Source organism: Nilaparvata lugens, chromosome 7, assembly GCF_014356525.2.
Source record: "Nilaparvata lugens isolate BPH chromosome 7, ASM1435652v1, whole genome shotgun sequence".
Classification (NCBI taxonomy): Eukaryota; Metazoa; Arthropoda; class Insecta; order Hemiptera; family Delphacidae; genus Nilaparvata; species Nilaparvata lugens.
In genome coordinates, this window is record NC_052510.1 from 6,993,535 (window position 1) to 7,016,333 (window position 22,799).

The 22,799-nt window shown below is 34.6% G+C and overlaps 1 protein-coding gene across 2 annotated transcripts in view; it reads right to left on the reverse strand.

Moving 5' to 3' along the window:
- Positions 1-22,799, reverse strand: part of LOC111048142 (ribosomal protein S6 kinase 2 beta) — a 114,703-nt gene that overhangs the window by 27,677 nt on the left and 64,227 nt on the right. For both annotated transcript variants that reach the window (XM_039433587.1, XM_039433588.1), the window contains 4 exons: positions 8,269-8,499; positions 5,766-5,847; positions 2,735-2,895; positions 1,450-1,556 (listed from right to left, as the gene is read on the reverse strand). In XM_039433587.1, the coding sequence (XP_039289521.1) occupies positions 1,450-1,556; positions 2,735-2,895; positions 5,766-5,847; positions 8,269-8,499 (581 nt within the window). The remainder of the gene's footprint in view (positions 1-1,449; positions 1,557-2,734; positions 2,896-5,765; positions 5,848-8,268; positions 8,500-22,799) is intronic.

Genomic DNA, 22,799 nt, shown 5'->3' on the forward strand with positions numbered 1-22,799 from the left:
CCTAAGAGCTTGTTCACATGACAGCGATTTACGCTCAGTTGTCGCTCGATTGTCAAATCGATTGTCGGTTTGCCAGCCTCGTACACATGACAGCGATTCATGAGCGGTTTGTGCTCGGTTATGATAAATAATTACTAGGTACAACATCTATGTACTCAATCTTAATATCGTAATATATGTACTTAATCACTATATTACTCTTAAACATATATTACTGCTCTGATCGAAACCGCTCGGTTGACTGAAGACATGTGTACGCTCTCATGCCTGCTCTAGTATATCGAGCCGCCCGGCAACCGAGCGACAACCGAGCGGTTGTAGTCTGAGACTACAACCGCCGCGATTCGCCGGCGACTACTAAAAGCGAGCGATGCATGTGTACGGCACCATGTGTTTCCCTATACCAGGCAATCGCTCGGTTTGTCAACCGCGCGACAACCGAACGTAAATCGCTGTCATGTGAACAGGCTCTAAGAGTGACGACCATTTCGTCATATTCTACAGGCATTTTCGGGCTAGTCTGAGGATGCCAGTAGAACATGGTGAAACGGTTTCACTCCCAGTGAGTAAAAACTTTCTATAACAAATTGCGAAGAATATTCTACAATGGGGAAAAACTTCATCAACTGCACTACTTATATAGTCAATGATACATGATAATATACTATTAGCTGTTACTAATATGTTGAATGAATAATAACTTACTATATGTAAGTTGGATAAATCGAAAGACTAATATGGGCTCAAATACATCCTATAGTACAAGTAGGTACCTAATACCATAGAGAAACAATAGCGTAAGTAGATATCCCATGGTATAGGGCGTTTAATAACTCTCGAGCTGATTATTGTCGATTTTTACTGTTTTGTTGGGGTGAGAGTGTATGAACACTCTATGAGAGACTACCAGCGTCTCATAGCTTCACGGGAAAGAACTACGTGGACTAGCGGCTTGAGACAACAGTAAAAGTTGCGACATAAACTCCCTATACCATGGGATATCTACTTATGCTATTGTTTCTCTATGCTAATACTTGGAATTGGAACACCAGCTATTGACTTTTTTCACCACAAATCGACTTCACGAGGATGCTAATTGCCCTTCGAGAGAGCTGAACTTCAATTCATCTGAACTGAACTGAACTTCAATTCATCTACCATCCAGACGTGTGCAGCATACTAGGGCAATTTCTAAGCTGTTCTGCTGCACTAGATAACCGTACAAAAAACTAATTGTTATAATGCATATCTTGTTTTTTTGTTCAAATAAATAAAATACAAATAACATATTTAAAATACTATAAGTAAACTCGTCAAGTATAGTATAAGTTAGCATCGATTAGTCAAGTATAAACTGAGTACCGTGTATAGAAAATGTATATTTCAGTTATAAATTTATAGAGAATATAAATGATTCATAATTTTTAGCAGTGGGAGTGATCTACTTACTTTTCAGGTTTAAGATCTCTGTAGATAATTCCTAAGGAATGTATGTGGTCTAAGGCTAAGGCTAATTCCGCCAAGTAAAACTTGACATCTTCTTCAGTGAACATGACCTGAGAATCATAAAAAATTGAGATTATCATAAATTAATCAATTAAGATTATTTAGATTGACAATCATGATAGATATTTCAAATAATTACGAAGTACTCAGAATATTTAGGGCCGAGACTTGAAACAGCTGGAGTCAGAAAATTGTGTTTCCAAAACGGGTCGTAGTCGCAGTAAATAGTCGTAGCAAAATAATCTTTATTTTCTCATTTCTATAATATTGGACGCGTTTTTCCTTGACGATATGGAACAATCCTGAATAATTCAAAATAGCTGAAATTTTACACTATTTTCTCTTCATTTTATTTCGTGTTCAATTTTCTAGTTTATCGAAATTTAATTTAAACGTGGACTGCGACTACGCCCTGTTTCGAATGCCAATTTTCTGACTCCAGCTGTTTAAAGTCTAGAGCTTAGCTAAATCCCGAGCTCGAAAACAAGAGTTTAGCAAAATTTAAGTGAGCATTCATCTTGTCTGAAGCTCTTCAGTTCTTCACATATGCATTGATAAAGTGTTCTTAGATTCCAAGAGATGTTGTTTGCATTTTGGTTAGCAAGTTAGTAGCAACGTATTATTTTGGTACTGTAATTGTTAAATCAAATAATAAGGTGAACGCAATACACAGACATTATTGTCTTACATTTTTGAATGTCTTCTCTGAAAATAACATGTTACTGTACTGAGTAAAATTTTTAATAAACGAAATTCTGCTAAAACAGTCTCAATACTTCAATACTCGATTTAATCATTAAATAATACTCTTCAATGTTTGTTTTCATGCTGCTTGTTAATAATCACTTTTGAACAACTAAATTACGACATAGCAGTCAAGTTTTTATAAATAAAAGCTATTAGCTTCTACTCACATTTGTTGAGCGCTTTCTGGAACACTGAGTGTTGATGAAGGGCCTAGTGTCCGAAAGCGCTCCACAAATGTGAGTAGACGCTAATAGCTTTTATTTATAAATACCTGACTGCTATGTCGTAATTGAGTAGTGCAAAAGCGATCATTAAATAATGTACTTCTCGAACATAAAAAATCTGTTGAAATATTGCTACAAGTGGAAATGTACAAAACAATGAATTAGAACATGAATTTTATTTCATAATGACACAGAATTTCACCAATTTTGTAATAAAAATAATTGAAAAATAGTTCACTTTCGACAAGCATACTAACCTCATTTGAAAGCCTAGTGAAGAGATCCCCTCCTCGTAGAAAATCGAGTATTAGATACAGTTTACCTTCAGTCTGGAATGCGTAGTGTAATCTAACTATGAAAGGGTGCCTTACGTCCACTAGAATGTTTCTTTCCATTTTCGTTCTCATTCTATCTCTAACTGCAAAAAAATAGAAAATAATAAATATCACTAAAAATATCAGCATCCAATTCAACTAAGCAGAATGGAAAAAATGAGAGAGCGTTGATTAATAAAGTTTTTGAAAAGTTTAGTGCCTTCAGTATTCAAATGTGAAATAGGGTTCAGTTTTTCAGTATCATTAATTTAAATGATTAAAAATTATGTATTTTAATATGACTACTTGAAATGTTTAATTATTATAGTTTTTTAAGCAGTCGGTCCCGGTTGCCTAAAAAGCAGTCGTTAGGTCATTTTAGAGGCCCTGAAATTGATCAGTTGCGACCTGAAAACTCTGACACCAGACCTGAGCCAGCCAGGTCACACGATATTATTATTATTATTATAGTTTTTTAATATAGTATTTGCCAGTTATCAGTGATGGTTTAGTGAAATATGTTCATTAAATCTGGCGTTCAACTTATCTAAATTCTAAACTCCCAGCTTTTATATATTTTTGACTCAAAATTGGACAAAACTTATGAAGTGATAAACATAACCTATTTTTGGACAATTTCTATCTAAATTTGAGAAAGGAACAGTTTTGGGCTTTAAGCCTGTTGTTCCCTTCCCAATCATTCATAGTTGAGAATTATATTGTATCTATATCAATGTATAAATGATTTTTTATCCTTTTTTACATTAGCACAACTAATGTCGAGCACTCATGCCATTTTCAAGTGTCAAAACAAATTTTAAGGAATACAAAATTAATTTCTACACTCGAAAATGGCATGAGTGCTCGAAACAAGTTGTGTTTATTTGAAAAAATATAGAAAGAGAACTCGTAATTTCTATAATCAATGAAAAATGATTTGATTTTCAAACGTATTGACACTATTATTCAGTCTATTCTAGCACTAAAAGTACAGTATAAGACTGTAGCTGATATGAAAGAATGAGTTGAGACTTGAGTCAAAGTGTCAACAGTAGACGGAAGGTTGAAAGGCGAATCTCAAGCTTGTCGAGTGCTTTTGTACTTTTATCGAAGCTTCTGCAAAGTGAGTACATAAGATCAATATTTAGGCAACTTCTTTATGCTCCTCTCACAGACTCGACGCCATACAATTATTATCCTGGCATCCACTCCATTATACACAATCTGTCTTGAGTTGTTGCATCTCAAGATGTTTGAACTTCTTTTAGACGCTGTTGAGTTTATTATTTTTTTAAACGCTCGTTTCTCTACCAAAAATCCGCCTCAAACTATCAAACTCATCTCATTGCCCACGCACAAGCGAAACCTTATGTAGGCATCATACAGCATGTGAGCATGAAAGGTCATGTTGCATGCCAGAAATAGATGCGATATTCCTATCATGTGACCTGCTATTCACTGGTATTCAGTTTCCTGATCCAATCTTGAGAATCCTTTTTCATAATTTCTTAAACGATAAGGATTATTCTGGTTCAAGTATTATTGACCGAGCGAAGTGAGGTCTAAGATTTAAATGTTTAAATGTTTAAGACGGTTTAAATGTTTATATGTTCATAAATGTTGCGAATTTACGGCGAAACGCGGTAATAGATTTTCATAAAATTTGACAGGTATGTTCATTTTTTAATTGCGCGTCGACGTATATACAAGGTTTTTGGAAATTTCGCATTTCAAGGATAATATAGAAGGAAAAAGGAGCCTCCTTCATACTCCAATATTAGAGTAAAAATCAGACTATAGAATTATCATAAATCAGCTGCCAAGTGATTACACAGATGTGTGGAGAAGCCAGTCTATTGCTGTATTTCCATAAGGTCTATAGTTTCAATCAGGTACTTTTGGATGAGAATACTGCGTGAGGTCTACTGTTCAAAGAACTACTAGTATTTTATGATGTAACAGGGAGGGATACAAAAATAGTTTGTTTACATTACATAATTCACTTATAGCATTACATATTCATTAACTACTTAACAAAAAAATATAAAAACTTTAAGTAGGCCCTTTATTATCAAAAATTAAAAATATTTCAACGACTTGTTTCGACTATAACTTAGGTAATTTTCAAGTTGATTTTCCAACTTGCAAATGACCTAAGTTAAGGTCGAAACTAGTCGTTGAAATATTTTTAAGTTTTTAATAATAAAGGATATTACAAGTTTTTATGTTGTTTTTATTAATTTGTACAAAATTAGCCCATATAAGTGAAGTGTTTTCATTCACTACTGTTATCACTTGGTACATTTGGATCTTGTATTGTAACAAACTAATGTTTTGATTTTAAAACTTTTTGTTTGCTAATATTATAGTTATTTAGTCTGAATACCAATGAGCTAATTCTTTCTTTTCTAACTACTTGAAGAATGAAACAGCAAGTTTTTCATAAGAACAAATCAGATTTGACAAATGAATTTGAATTTTGGATTCAAAAATATCTCTGTTGAAAGAATACTTACAGTAAATCCTTGCAAATAACTCTTAAAATATATATTAGTGCTTTATTCCAACTTAAATTAGAACTTTTAATCTCTAGGAAATGCTTTGACTTCAAAGTTTTAGACATTTAAAATTGTATAGATTCCAACATTTTTATTGGAATACCAAAAATTATTGTACAGCATGGAATTTTGCTGCAAAGTTTTATTTAACTATCGCAACAGATATTTTAGCTTTATTCCAGTGGAAATTATAATTTTTGATCCGTAGAAAATAATCCGATATAAAGCTTTTGACATTCAAAAATTCTCCGTCATTAAAACAGATTTTGCAGCATATCATTTTCATCATAATACTGTATTCTCTTTACGAGCTTAGCATTACATTATTTTTAAGGGTCTCGCTGTTGGGAGATTATAAACAACATGTTTAATTCAGATAGGTATAAAGTAGAAAATAATGAGAGTAATATTCATACCTTTTAAAGTGGCTTTCTTCAAAACTTTCATGGCGTATAAAGTTCCACTATCTAATCCAACAACTTTTCTGACTAAAAACACCTGCAAATAAATTACATGAATTATTGATTAAGTCATGTTTGAAAACTGTTTGAGCACCCAATAATTGAGAACAAGGAGTAAATTAATGATGATTATTCATGAACCTCAATGAATTCCAATGTATGCATTAATTTTCCAGCAGTGATAAGCTTCTGCTGGAACGATGTTGAATGTCAACAATATTTTTTGCAAAATTCTGTATTTTAATATTACTTTCAAGCACATCCTTCTTTATTTCAATGATACCAATTGAATCGCAACAGATTTCATTGACACAATAACAGATTATTGATCCAATAATTGAGAATGAAGTGCAAGTTATCATGAGTATAATCAAAGGACACCTGAACTACTCCTAGTTAGAGATATAGAGATATGTATACAGAGTTGGTCTGCTTGGTTAAATTAGATTTGGTCTGGAAACAGCTCATTATTTCTTTTAAAAGGATACGTTTTGAATATGTGAGTAGATGTGATAAGTGTTTACTAACATTTGAAAAAATGAAATTTGATAGTTCAGATTTTTTTTAGATTTTCTATGTACTCATTTATTCTATTTTTGTATTATTTATTGGTATCTTTAAATGTCAATAGCTTTGAAACCATTTGATACATCGATGTCTAATATTTGCCATTCATTTTCTTTCGAAATTCTGTATCGAAATCATGTATAATATGACCTCCTTCCCATTTCGAAAATTTGGATTCAAAATGGCGTTTTCAAGATTTTGGAGCGATAGAAAAGTGTTTTTTTTTTTATTCGAATTCATGTGATAGATGTGATAAGTGTTCACTAACATTTGAAAAAATGAAATTCAATAGTTTAGACTTTTTTTAGATTTTCTTTGATTGTATTCATTTATTCTATTTTTGTATTATTTATTAGTATCTTTAAATGTGAATAACTTTGAAAGCATTTGATACATCGATGTGTGATTTTCGCTATTCATTTCCTCTTGAAATTCTGTATCGAAATCATGTATAAAATATGACCACCTTCCCATTTGGAAAAATAAATTTAGATTCAAAATGGCGTTTCCAAGATTTTGGAGCGACAGAAAAGTGTTTTTTTTTCGAATCGGATCCCCAATGAAACCTACTGACAAATTATCCTCTCCCACCAGCGGTCAGACTTTTCTTTTGCTGGTGATGCCTGAAACAATTTTTAGTTGTTTAGTTCTGGGTAGTTAATCTTATTTTATTTTCTTGTGATAAGTGTTTGATTTATTAACCTTTGATTTGTTACCTTGTTAAATTTTGGCAATAAAGAATTGAATTAAATTGTGTTGAATCATTGTAAAAGAAATATTAAGCTGTTTCCATAATTTTCACCAACCCTGTATGAGGGTCTACAGAGTGTCCAACGGAAGATGTAACAGCCGAAGATCATCGATTCTACATGAAATTTGTAGAAAACAAAAAATGTCCAGCAAAATTTTCTTATATCGACCTCGGTTCATAATTTTCAACAGCCCTGTATGAGCGTATTTTTTACAATTCCAATAACTTTGGTACAGTAGTGGTTGAAAGTACGAAGAAGGCGCGCATCCTACCTGGCGTAAGGTTGGTCATGAATCATTCTCGTGAGAGTACGAAGAAGTCGCGCGTCATTTAAGTGCGCTCCCTCTTTGCACCTTGGTAGTTGCCGCGCCTTTTTCTACCTGTTATCTACCTACTTTCGTGAAATTATAACATAATTATATAAATATACATGCTACAACTTATTTTCTAGTTTTCTTCAATAAACCCCTTCAACAAAAATCGACGTGTTGAGGACCGAATGGTGAATATTGAAAAATATGTAGATTTCTGTTAGTGTTCTCCAGTTGTGTTGACGTGATTTGATTCAAGCCAAATTTATTGATATGAATTCCAGTAAACTTCGATTCATGTTAATTATATTTTTGTGTTTAGTTTTATTTTTTGACTGGAGTACGATTCTGCTAAATTATTTCTAAGCTGCTTGAAAGCTGCAATAATTTCAAGCATTTCCACAGTATTGTTTTCAAGTTATTGGTGTGCAATACAGCAATACAGCAATGCACAATGTGCATGTGCATTCGAAAAAACCAGAATGGAATTTTAAAATTTGACCACTATGATTTTTGTACAAGTGAAGTTTATTGCTAACTTCGCTAACGCTCGTTCTAATGTGGAGACTTACGTTTCAAACTATATATACTCAGCCTGAATTTTGAACCCTTGTCAAATTCGAATCGTAGAGGTACGAAGAGAGCGCGCGTTATTTCAGTGCGTGTTCTCTTCGTACCTCACTGATTTACCCTTCTGACAGCTTGACAGAACTTTTGCATGCGCAAAAAGTTCTCCGTCTTCGTTCTCCCGTAGTGGTTAGTGCTTGATGCTTTTTACTTAATTGACTATAACTAACTTTTCTATAACTAGTGCAATATTATAACTAACCTTTCCGAACGATCCTTGGCCGAGCACTTTGAGCAGTTCAAACTGACTAGGGTCAGCCCTCTCGTGGCCTTCCTTCACCACATCACGCAGTTCTATCTCATGCTCGCCACTATCACCTCCCCCACCCCCCTCCTTGTCAACCCCTTCGCCGCCAACACCCTGCTGATGGCATTCGGGTGTCGCGCCCGCACCCTCACACACCACCGTTCGCAAGTCGTCCTGGTGGTTGTTCTGCAATCAAACAAAACAGAAAAAACTGTTCAGACAACAGGAATAAAATAAAAAAAATGAGCCAAAACATAAAATAAGTAATAATAATATTTTATTTTCATTAAACTTTGATAAAAACAATAGACAACGTCAAAATTTGCGTTACACATACAAAATATAACATGAATAATGCAAACAACACATAACAGGACTTCACAATAACAAAAATACCAAATACATTCACCTTAGAAATAAATTGAAGTGGATAAAGAATCAGCTAGTGAAAGAATAAGTGAATCACTTAGAATAAAGTGAATAAGTGTTCGCTTGCAACTATCTGGCCAAGCTCACTTCAACAATAATGGAACCTGTTGAAATCTCACGCTCTTATCTCTATCACCGTACTTATACTCTGTACAGATTTACTTCTTACTTGGTATGGACATGCGCAGCAGAGAAAGCATACAGCGGGAGGGATACAGAGGCGCGATGTTGCTGCCTTGAAGCGGAAAGCGTTCTCCAACTTCTAGTGACTTCATGTGCTCATACTACACATGAATTCCTGTCTGAAAGCAGTCAGACGACTGACAAATTGGCAACTGCGCTTCAACCTATAACTCTATTCATCACTGTAACTGGCTGATCTCCCTCCATTTCTCTGCGCTGCATATTCCTCCAAGTCTGAAGAAAATTTGTACGGACTATAATAAATCCTCGAGAAACGTGCGTTTGTCGCGCAACGTGTAGTCTAAGTCTGTACGCAACTTTATATGCATATAGTTCGTACAAACTTATACGCCACGCACACGCGTATTTTGCTTTCCATCAGCTGATGCTAATATCTGTATCATACTGTTTCTGTACAAATACAGATATAATAAGCTGATCATCAGCTGATGAATAGCGGAATGCGTGTGTACGTTGCGCATATGTATGTAACACCTTAAATTATAAACCAGGGGGTAACCCGTGTTTCGCAATGGGGAAAATTCTGTGTTGTAAAATTCTATCTCCATATAAAATTGACGCACTGCAAACCTGAACTGAAACTTGACGTACTGAAAACCTGACAAATTGTAAACTTGACAAATAGAAAACTTGAGGTACTGATATCTTGAAGAACTGAAAATTGACCTATAACCAGCCTCGATAAAGTAATCTTTAAGCAAAATTTCAAATCTATAATTTTCTGTAGTTCAGACTTGATGATGTGTCAACCATGTATTTTGTTAACCCGTACATGTATAAGCCATTTTCTACCTTTATTAACAATAAGATAGGAAGAGCAAAACAAGGGCAACTTATAGTGATAAAAGTTGTTTTAAAAGAGAATAAAAGAGTAAAAGGTTTTCTTTAAGAAAAGGGTACTATTTATTTTTTGTTTTAATTCTTATGATTAGATACTGAGTGATTATGAAGCTACAGAATGAGCTTACGAAACATGACCGATGAGATTTGAATCATCCCATTAATCAGAAACAGTAATTACGAGTATAAAAAAAACCTCTAACCTTCTGTAAATACATCACAGTCCACCCTACTTTTGAACTCTAAACTCAAGCATCCACCTATAAATCAAGCACTTTGCATAGCTAGATTAACTTCAACTGCCACCATTCTACATAAAAGAAACATCAATGCTGCCCATTCAACCTATACAGACAGTTTGGAATGAATCTCACTATATAATATATCTATTTCGTAAGCTGCCCATGAAGAGAGTTCGAAATGAATCTCACTATATCTATATCTATCTTGTAAGTTTCCCATACAGACAGTTTAAAATGAATCTTACTATATATGTGGTAAGCTGTATGATAAATATATCTATAACAATCTTGTAGGTTTCCCATACAGACAGTTAAAAATGAATCTTACTATATATGTGGTAAGCTGTATGATAAATATATCTATATCAATCTTGTAAGTTGCCCATACAGACAGTTTAAAATAAATCTTACTATATATTATGTGGTAAGCTATATGGTATATTTGTTCACTATATCTATCTATCTATCTAGTAAGCTGTATGCATTATTTGTAAGTAGAACCAGAGATGTTGCCAAATTACTTTTATGACGGTGTTAGCTTCGCGTTTCCGAAGTTGAAACTTGTGAATTTGTAGCTACGCCACGACGATACTGATACTTCCATTTCGCTGTTCAAGGTTTACGTTATTTATTTTTCTATCTCACCTTTAGGCCCCTTTTTCTGTGCGTTTTCTTTCTTTAAGATTCCACTTCGCACTTGATCTTTTCACTCTGTTATACTTCCTTTACATTCCACTTTTCACTTTTTCCTTCTTTTTCCTCTGTTTTCCATCTTTAGGATTCCTCTTTCAGCCTCATCCTTTTCCACTGTTTTCTTATTTTGCATTCCACTTTTCACCTTTGCCTTCTTCTGGATTTCACTTTCTACCTGATCCTTTTCCTCTATTTTCCATTCTTTGCTTTCCACTTTTTCCATCCCTTCCCTCTGCTTCCTTTCTTTAGTATTCCTTTTTCACCTGATCATTTTCCTCTGTTTTCCTTCCTTTAAATTCCACTTTTAACCGTTTCCTTCTTTGGGATTCCACTTTCAACCTTATCCTTTTCCACTGTTTTCTTATTTTACATTCCACTTTTCACTTTTTCCTTCTTTTTCCTCTGTTTTCCTTCCTTTACATTCCACTTTTCACCTTTGCCTTCTTCTGGATTTCACTTTCTACCTGATCCTTTTCCAATCTTTGCTTTCCACTTTTCACTTTTTCCTGCCCTTTCCTCTGTTTTTTTTCTTTAGTATTCCTTTTTCACCTGATCATTTTCCTCTGTTTTCCTTCCTTTAAATTCCACTTTTAACCGTTTCCTTCTTTGGGATTCCACTTTCAACCTTATCCTTTTCCACTGTTTTCTTACTTTGCATTCCACTTTTCACTTTTTCCTTCCTTTTCCTCTGTTTTCCTTCTAAAGGTTGGGATTCCACTTTCCACATTATCCTTGACCTCGGTTTTCCTTCCTTAGCATTCCACACTCACTTTTTCCTTCCTTATCCTCTGTTTCACTTTCCACCTAATCCTTTTCCTCTATTTTTTCCTTCCCATTCCACTTTCCACCTTTTCCTTCTTTAGGAATCTATTTTCCACCTGACACTTGAACTCTGTTTTCCTTCCTTTGCATTCCACTTTTCACTTTTTCCTTCCTTTTCCTCTGTTTCCTTTCTTTAGAATTTCTTTTCTTTCCACCTGATCCTTTTCCTCAGTTTTCCTTCCTTTGCTTTCCACTTTTCACATTTTCCTTCTTCATGATTCCTATTTCCACCTGATCCTTTTCCTCTGTTTTCCTTCCTTTGCTTTCCACTTTTCACATTTTCCTTCTTTATGATTCCAATTTCCACCCGATTCTTTACCTCGGTTTTCTTTCCTTTGCTTTCCACTTTCCACTTTTTTCTTCTTGAGGATTCCATTTTCCACCTGATCCTTCCTCTGTTCTCTGTTCCTTTCTCTGCATTCCACTTCTCACCTTTCCTTCCTTTTCCTTTTTTAGGATTCCACTTCCACCTTTTCCTTCCACTTTCCATCTGTTCTTTCAATTTTCACCTGAGCAGACTGAATATACTCCAGCATTTCCTTTTCGCTCTTATCAGGGCCACTCCTCAACAATCCCCCCCTCTCAATGAACACGGGTTCGCGAGGATTATTTTCAATTTCCTCTTTCACTCAAGGAATCCTGTCTATGACCTAAATCATGACGTGCTTGGACTCTCTTACATGCTTCTCTAACACATGTAGCCTACATCTTGCATCTCTCTCTTATCTCTATGCATTACATCTTACATCACTCTCTCTCTCTTTTATCTTTACATTACATCTCCCATTTCTCTCTTACACTTAGGGTGCGTTCAATGAAGCCATCGTCTACTTTGAGTGATTGGAGGTTGTTATTTGCCCTCTTGATGAAACTGAACACTCGCCTGTTTGACGGCTTGTTTGAAACCTTGATGAAATGAAACACTCGTCTGTTAGATGGCCTGTGAAACAGAACGCCTTCAAAGTTGTTTACTCGTTAAAGAATTTATGAGAGCAAACTATGGATATTTATGAGGTAATAAAAGTTTTTTGCGATTGTTCATACTTCTTCATCAACGATTAATGTATCAGATAACAACAATCTTCAGGATTGCTTTAGAGCTTCTGAAATAGAGTTTGTGGAATAATTACATATTTTTCATGCAATGTTGGCTATCTGCAACCATTATTTTTCAACACACTCCGAACTAAATAATGATTTCTAGATTATATTATTCTAGAGAGATTGGATGTCTTCATTCACGTTGATTGCAACACATATGCAGGCTTAAGAGCTAGTTCATAATAAGCAGCAATACAACTAACAAATAAGGAATTTTAATTTAAATAAAATAAAACGAAAAATTCTTTACTAGGCGGAGTTAGGACTTTCAAGTCCTCTCTACCAAATTTGTTAATTTTGAGTTATACAAATATAGGACAGATTAACTATTGAAAGATATAAAGATTAAATAATTCAGCAATTTCAACATTTAATAAATTTGATCAGAGTTTGAAGAAAGATAAATGTCAACCAGGAATATAACAAAATGTTCTTCAATTACTCTAACGAAGTAAGGTGAAGAGAAGTTTTGTAATATGAAAATGAAAATGTTTTATTGGCAGAAATATAAAATTATTATAATATAATAATAATTAATATAATATATAATTTAATATTATAATTTATTATAATATAAATATAATATTGGACAGAAGATAGAAAAAGTTTGGAAAACAGTAATTATTGTGAATCTGTTTAGTTGACAGTTGAACTGCACACTCAATACATTCCAAAAATGATGAAGACCGAATTTAAATACGGTCAATACTATAATCGTAATCAAATAATAGTAAATATAATACATAATTGCCCTCTAGTGAAGAAGTTTGTTTTTAATTTTCGAATCAGAAATTTTAAATTGGTCAATATTCTACAGTTTCAAGTGTTTGGTGAGAGCAATTTCATCATTCATTTTGGTTCTCGATCTTTCTCAATTCAAAACATATTGTTAGTAGATTTTGCTCCGTAAATTCAACAGAATAGTATATTTCGCACCTAGAGCAGAAAATTAGATTTTTCCGGCTCAAAATCGGTTTTCAAATCCCAGGCCGTAGGCCGAGGACTAGAAAAGATTGAGAGCCGGAAATATTTTTGCCCGTGGTGCGAACGCTATTTTTCGCCACACACAAAAATAAACAATATATATATATGAGAATAGTTGTTTACTAAGCACTAACGAAAGCAGGAGTGGAAGGAGATAGCTCTAGCAAATCTGAGGTAATCTGAATATCAGGAAATTGTCCAAGTATTTTTATTTTTCATTCTGATTTGTCTAAATAACCTAAAAGATGATGTTCAATTATGTGGGAGGTTGAGTTTATACTTTTTTATTCTTTCAAATGACAATAAGATGATATTATTATAAATGTTTTAATTATTGAATAATGAACACAAATAATGAAAAGTTTTTTGATCAGCTGTTTTTTGATCACCTTTCTTAGTTCCATGTTAGCGGCTGGAAAGAAACCTGTTCTGACGTCAGACGAGAGTCGTCTGCAAACAATGTCTTTCAGATCTACGTAGGGACTGAAAAACAGCTGCTTTCTGTGCAGTGTGGCGAAAATTTTTACATGGAAACATAAACTTCTTTCTGGACTAGTTTTTTGCATCAAAATTTGGGGGAGGAATTGTTTTGGGCTGTACCTGTTTGTCCTCCCCAAATTATTTTAATGAATAAATGTGTATCTCGAACCAATAAATTAATAAATCTTCAATTCCAAGGATGAAGAGGGAGAAAATCTAAATACACAAAACCAGGTTCATATAGCATTATTCGACTCTTCAGATTCCTAATTTGTTGGGATATAATTTGAAGCACGTCGAGAACTCACAAACCGACCACGAAATTGTTGCGTGGCATTTGAAATACTCGACATTCTCTTGTGCGGCGCGTACAATGCCGCAACTTTAGTATGTGCTGGCATTGTTGGCTTGTTCTCCTGACATGGACTTGAATTCAAAATAAACCACTTCCGAGAATCGTTCATAACGCTACACAATGCCAAGAGGCTCCCGGCTTCTGTTTCCAGCACTTGAATTATTACGATTTCCACAATACACACATCACGAAACTGGTTATATCAATATGATTTGCAATTTTGAAAACAATACTGCAATCTCGAGGCGATTCTAGAGTGATAATGTACTGTTCAAGAGTGTTTTGAAGAGAGAATTGAACGGTAACAGGATTTGCATTATTCCACATCCAACGATTCTTCTTTCACTCCAGTCTTCTTCTCTCTTTTTCTCCAGTCTTCTTCTCTTCTTCTCTCGTATTTTTCTTCTTCTACCTTGTTTCTATCTTCTTCTTCTGTCTTTTCATTTTTCTTCTTCTTTTTTCTCTCCTCCTCCTCCTCATTCCTTCTTCTTCTTCTTCTCCTCTAATATTCTTCTCCAATCTTTATATTTCTTCTTTTTTCTGTCTTCATCTTCTTCTCCAGTCTTCTTCTTCTTCTTCTTCTTCTTCTTCTTGTCTTTTTCTACTACTACTAATACTACTACTACTATACTACTACTTCTACTTCTTCTTCTTCTTATCACCTTCTTCTCTTCATGATCATCTTCTTTTTATTTTAATTACTAGGCCTACTACTACTACTTCTTCTTCTTCTTTATCTCTTCTCCTCCTCCTGTCTTCTTCTTATTTTTCTCCTTTCTTCTTCTTTTTTTTCTCCAGTCTTCTTCTTCGTCTTCTTCTATCTCTTCTCCTCCTCCTCCTGTCTTCTTCTTCTTCTTCTTCTACTTCTTCACCACCTCCAGTCTTCTTTTTATCTTTCTCTTGTATTTTTCTTCTTCTCCCTTGTCTTTGTCTTCTTCTTCTGACTTTTTATTTTTCTTCCTCTCTTCGACTTTCATACTCGATCGACAAATATGTCGGTGTTATCAAATTTAATCATGTAATATTGTTCTTGGACAAGTAAAACACCAGTTTAACAATTTATTAATTCAACAGTAATCGGATTCAAGTTAAAGAAGGCTCCGAAATTCCTTCAAGGAAAATATTTTCAGTTATAAATAAGTTACTTTGATAAGTTTTGATTTGAAAGCTGGCACTTTCCTTGTCAATATTGTCAAGCCGCAATAGATAACAATTCTATAGCTAACAATTCTATAGATAACAAATTCAGGTGCAATATAAGTGAGCTAGATTTCTATTTTATCAGTCTGCTTTTCAACTTTACAAAAACATCGTTGTGCATTTACAATAATAGCTATCAAATAAATGTCGATAGCTCATTAAAATCGACCATGAACGTCATTAATTGAATACACGTTGTTACATCAAGTCCAATAATGCATTTTCAAATTCAAATTCATTTATTTGCCATAAACACAATATAATACAATATGGCAATCAATTTACACACAATACAATATGGTTTTATAATATATTTTATGGTTTTCTAGCAACTTTTAAAATCAAAATTTGCTCGTTTATCTGAGTATTGAAGAGCGTAAATTGTATTTTGAAAAGTGAAAGTGACATAACCAACATTTTGATTTGGACAGTGTAGTATAAATTGGAAATGAGACAGTTTTAGGCATGAGCCTGTTGTGCCTTTCCTCATGTTAAGAAGTATTTGTACACGATGTGATAAACTTGATAACAAAGTTAGAACGTTTCAACTATGAAATGAGAACATTCTTCATTCGGCGGAGTTAAAACTTTTCATTCCTCTCTACCTCTCAACTATCCTCTAATTCAAAACTGAACAAAGCTTAATAATTATTGATCAATCACAGTTAAATATTTCAATTCCAGTTTTAATCCATATTCATATTAAAGTTATACGATATCAACAGAGATTCTGCAAAAATTGTATTACATCCTTTCCACTTAATCGATTTAGAAAAATAATAGAATAACTTTTCAATATAATAACTTGAGTTATTTCACGTGACTGGTTTTTGATTCAAGAGAGAATCAAATGATTTTCGAACTGGAGAATAATGGAGTATGATTTTTTCTCTCTGCATCAGCTTATAAAACAGAAAGCGCGCGTATTTGTGGCGCATAACTCGAATTAAATCTTGTTTGAATACAGAATTTATAAACACTACTCTTGAACAAATAATATTAATGAAGCAGAATTTTGTTCGAACCGCTAAATACAACATTTGAACAAATAATATTAAGCAGAATTAACAAAGCAGAATTATGTTCAAACCGCTAACAAATTCAATTCAGAAAAAAATCTATTCAAATCGAAGGTATTACGAGTGAATACCAATACTCCATTATTTGTTAATATCGTCGATACATTCAACTCATTGGTTCGATTTTCAATTTAATCCCGAAAAAGTTTGATTGTTTGATCTGTTTGACCTGACTGATTTATTTGACCTGTTTGACTTGCTCGATATGAGCCCTGTGAATTGTCCAGTTCTGAGAATCGGTGCAAATTTGAAATCAGAATCGTTTCGCTTCCTGGTGTGCCCCAAAATACTTACCGCCCCTTCAAACTCGTTCATTCTAATATTAATTGCTATTTTGGATGAGCAGAATTCGCGGAATTGAAATCGGTCACCAGTTTAGGGGGTTAAAGTGGTCAAAAGGGGATGAAGAGGAGGTAACAAAGAGTGGAAGGATGGGGTAGAAGGGAGGGGGAGGAAGAGGAAAAAGAAAGTGGAATGAGGAGGTGAAAGGGAGTGTGGAAGGAGAAGATAATAGGGAGTGGGAGGAGGAGGTAGAAGGAAGAGGAAGGAGGGGGTAAATAGGGGTTCTGATGAAAGGAGAGGTAGAGAGGTATAAGAGAGGGGATAAATAGAGGGGGTTGAAAAGGGGTAGGAAGGAGTTAGAGGGGGTTGGGAGGTGGAACGAACAAGCGACCGTTTTGCCAATTAATTAAATTAGAATGTACAATGGTTGGCTTGGTACTTGCCAATATTGGACATTTGCTTCTCAATTCTCGTTAAAACAGTGGTCACATATAAGCCATCCAAAATCCACTCCATTAGGTAAAGAGCGGGCCATCCACCATCCGATTTCTTTACTAACTTGAGGTCTAACTTTTTATTTTATTTATTTATAATTTTTACAAAGTAGCACTGATTGGGAGAGAAAAACTAAGGATTCTCCTGTACTATTTCTCTCCTCAATTTTAGATAACATTTTAAATGTCCGAAATAGGGTTATGGTTTCACTTTCCTAAAATTCAATGTTGGATTCGACGTCAGACCGTGAATAGAGTTGTTGATGTTGGATGTCCAGCCGGACGAGCTGGATCGACTGGAGGTCAAACACATCCGACATCCCAAGGTCAACCGCCTAGTAAGAGTTGAGTTGGAACGGGAGTGAGGATGTTGGGCTAAATCGTGGACAACCAGTCGGAGAGTGAGTGGTAAAAGATCCGACTAGACTAGAAAAGAACATCTAAATTTGAAAATCACTTCGTGAGAATAATATTAGGGACTGAACATTTTGTGAAGTCAACAGCTACAAGTCTAGATCTATTACGGACTATGTGTAATCTATCGAAAATTGGGAGAGAAATAGCACAAGGTTGCCTTATTTTTACTTTCCTGGCCTATTACCATAGGTAAGGAAAGTATAGCTTCCGAAAAAAATTAAGGACCCAATTTCTAATTTCTATACGTTGAAGGTCCCCTGAGTCCAAAAAACGGTTTTTGGGTATTGGTCTGTGTGTGTGTGGTGTGTGTGGTGTGTGTGTGTGTGTGTGTGTGTGTGTGTGTGTGTGTGTGTTGTGTGTGTGTGTGTGTGTGGTGTGTGTGTGGTGTGTATATAGCTGCGTACACATATTCGTGCTTCCAACCGCACCGAGCACGCTCCTCCCTCGTACCGCCCTCGTACACCATCGAACCACAGTCGCACCGCCCACGCACCCATCATGAACGTTACGGAAGATGTTAGATCTTCTCGTGTTCCCCGGTCGAACCACTGTTGCTCGCCGGTCGATCATCAATCGCTCTGCTGGAGTGACGTTCGGTTTGCGGAGCAGAGCGACAGTCTGTACGCACCTTATGAGTGTATGTGCGTCTGTGTACACGATATCTCATCTCCCAATTAAACGGAATGACTTGAAATTTGGAACTTAAGGTCCTTTCACTATAAGGATCCGACACAACAATTTCGATCAAATGCAATTCAAGATGGCGGCTAAAATGGCGAAAATGTTTCAAAAACAGGTTTTTTCGTGATTTTCTCGGAAACGGCTCCAACGATTTTGATCAAATTCATACCTAAAATAGTCATTGTAAGCTCTATCAACTGCCACAAGTCCGTATCTGTAAAATTTCAGGAGCACGCCCCATCAATGCAGATAGAATCCCAATTATCAGGCTTCAGATACAATTGAAACAAAAAAATCAAGTGGAGTAGATTAAACATGAAAATCTCTACAATTAATGTTCAGTAACATTTCACCTAAAATTGAAAATAAGCTTTAAATCGAGAAAATGTGATTATTCAATTCAAATTATTGTTGATTCTATTAAATCATTCACTATGAGAGATAGCAGACCTCATGCGTTATCACCCTGTCACCAGCTGGCTCAAATCACTGAATAGTAGACTTGAGATGCGCGGAACACTAGCGTCAGGTGATCAATTTTCATAACGGCAAGGAAAGTTGTGTGAGTGCGCCACAACAGATTTTTATTTCTCTCGCTATCATTTTTTGGTGACTTATTGTATGAATGAATCAAGAATAAAGAGCAATAGTCAGAAGACTAGAACACAGATCAGTGCTACAAATACGAATAGAGTACTAAAATGTGAGAATACTCACAAAAGACTAGTGGTCTTACTACCGGTCCAACATTGTTAGACCACCAGTCGGATGATGAATGAATGGCCCGCTAAAGCTTTTAGAAGAGCTTCAAGTTTCCTACTCATGAAACGTTGAATTCGAGGGTGACATTCACTTCATCAAGATCTCAGTTGATCAAGAATCAGCCCAGGTTGGCAACTTCAGTACGTCAAATTTTTAGTACTTTAAACTTCACCAAGAGGTTAAGTTTCTGTTGCGTTTAAGAAGTCGCGTGGATACAGTATCAAATATTTCGTTGTTCATTCTACAATCATAACAATTTTAAATAATACCAGAAATTGCCATCTATATCCATCCCTAACCTAAACTTTAACTTTCAACTAACTTCTATCTAACCCAATCTCACAAAGGGCCGGTTTCCGAGCTCGGGATTTAGCTAAGTTCTAGACTTTAAACAGCTGGAGTCAGAAAATTGGCTTTCCGAAACAGGGCGTAGTCGTAGTCATTGTCAAAGTCACGTTTAAATTAAATTTCGAAAAACTAGAAAATTGAACACAAAATAAGACAGTGTAGAGTTCCAGCTATTTTGAATTATTTAGGAATCATTTCGTCAAGGAAAAACTTTTCCAATTATAGAAATGAGAGAATAAAGATTTATTTTGCTGCAACAGCTGCGACAAACGCCCCGACAAATAATTATTTACAAACGTCCCATTTTGGAAAGCCATTTTTCTGACTCCAGCTGTTCAAAGTCTAGAACTTACCTAAATCCCGAGCTCGGAAACCACCCCTAAAAATCTCTAACTAGAAGTGTGCAACGGTGTAGCTCTGACTGTGTATCAGTCTGCAACGAAAACTTGACGAACTGAATCACTCATTTGTTTCAGTAACTCAAGAAGTGGTCGAAATAGGTACTCGATGAACTGCGAAATAGACTTACAGAGACCTCCCCCAATTCGACAACTCACGTTTTAAATTTTCCACTTGTTTTCAATCTCATACAATCTAGCAACAAGTCCTAGGAAAATGGATACAGCAAAATAATTGGAAGTTTTTCCAAGTTAATAATAAAGCATCCATTTCAAACGTCTGAACTTGAATTATTTCCAATCGTCGACTTTCATACAATAATCAATTTCATATTATGAATTACATGTTTGAACACTACTATGCTAAATTCAAGTTTATAATATTACTCTGATTAAGCTGATTTTACGACTCACACTGGCGCACAATGAATCTTCCTTTTGTTGGTGTTTTTGCCTTATCTTCTGTACTCATGAGAGCATAAATTAAATCTTCATTCAATAATAATTATTGAAATAATTATTAAAATTATTACTTATATCTATAATATTATTCTAAGCATATCTTTTCTAATTGAATAAATTGACAGTTCCTTAATTCTTATGTAAGTTATGTATCCTAGTTGAGTGCAGTATTATAATTACTATTTTAAAAGCTTTTTTGTATTTTGTTTTTGGCAAATAAATAAATTCATTCATTCAAATAATCTACCATCAGGTTATAGTATATACAAAGAGAAACATAGATGAAAGTTTTTCCAAGCTAATAATAAAGCATCCGGAGTTGAGAGGAAAACTAATTAATAAATTAACAGTTCCTTAATTTTTATGTAAGCAAGATATTTCAGTTAGGTGTAGTTTTATATTTATTTTTTTAAGCTTTTTTGTATTTTGTTTTCGGCAAATAAATAAATTCATTCATCGATTCAAATAATCTACCAGCAAGTGCAGAGAATATACAACGAGAAACATAAATGGAAGTTTTTCCAAGCTAATAATAAATCATCCGGAGTTGAGAAGAAAACTCGAGACATCCTATCCCATTCATAAAAAGCGGAAAAAGGAAGGAAAGCCTAATTGCGTAAGAAAGAAGCTAAGAAGCTACAAGTTATTATCATGAGAACGGCCATGATCATCCGAATGAGTCCCGCCATTTAAAGCAAGCAGAGAAGCTCACAGACACGAGTTACGGGACATTGCATATCTTTTGTTGATAATCAGCGAAAGGAACATGCATTGTTCTTCATTGTTCTTTTGCACTGTAGAACGTCTGCACTTGCTTACATTGTTCTCTGCAGTTCCTAAACACAGTATTTACAGTACCTCTAGCACTATATTCAGTACAATAGTTATAGTGAGGTTCAAAAGCCCGGACCAGACGCTCCAGTTTAGCTTCAGTCTTTTGCTCAAGCAAAAGTCGGAGCATGTGAGTCGTTGCGTCTGGACGGTCAAACGGATGGGTCTTCAAGCTTAAGTCGTCAAACTTAAAATGCATCGGCCGAATCTTTTTCCATCAAAAAGATCTTTTGCCTATCCACCAAAACCTAAATCGCGTAAAAAATGAGATAGAGAAATTGTGATTTCAGATTCGGATTCAGCGCCCTCAAATTAATAGAATGCCTCGCGAGTACTTGAAAATAAGCACGTTTTCTATCGATTGCATATAACGCCATTTATCCCTTTTTTTCTCTCTTGATTCTCATGAAACTCTCAGAATTTGATGTTGATATTATAATTTACTATCATTATATATTAAGATGTACTCTATTGTTGACAAGAATACTATCTACATAATTTCAATCCATTTACAATCACTGTGTCTGGATATATGACATGTAAACAAAGCCATTTAGCGATTAACAGTAATATTTTTGTCATCATGTTGTTAACATAGTATTATTCAGTTGAATCAGCGAAAAAATATGATATAATAAGTCAACCATATATAATTCAGACTCAATGAACCATCATTCAACAAAGCGGATAGCGCTATCTCTTTCTCGCTTTGCTCTGTTGCCAGATCTTTTAACAATGTAGAATTAATGATTGATTAACCATTTATTTCATCCTGAATATGAAAATTCATCATGAAATTATTGAAAAATATAATTTCTAATAAAATATAATGGATTATTTTAAACGAGAATGAAAAGTTAATATTACATTAGTAAACCTGTATCAGCTACCGTCTATAGAAGGCATTTACAAGACAAAGGATCGGCAACGATCAGTACTGAAGAACCTTCAATATGTTTGAAAGATTCCTTCAAGAAGAGGTTGCAGGATAATCAAATAGTTGGAAACTAATTCATCACTTCTCAGCAATTGTGATTTTCCTGACTTACTAAGTGGAATTGCTATTTACATTGATTGCAATTGTGATTGTCTCTGCAGTTGTTATCAACTTCACTGACACGAAAGTCTGTTTTAATTCGGATCGAATGCCACGAGATGACGAGACCCAATCAGAAAAGCCTTCTTCTCGAAAAAACCTTCTCTGGTTCTCATGGAATTTAATAATGATTAAAATTAACAAGCTTCTCTGCAACCGTTCCTGAGAAATTTGAACCGACTTTACTAACGATTTGATAAAGTTATTTTTGAACCAATCAGCTGGAGAAACTGCAAACATCAGGAAAAGCTTCATTCAGCGAAAGGTTCTACATTAGTTAGTTGTT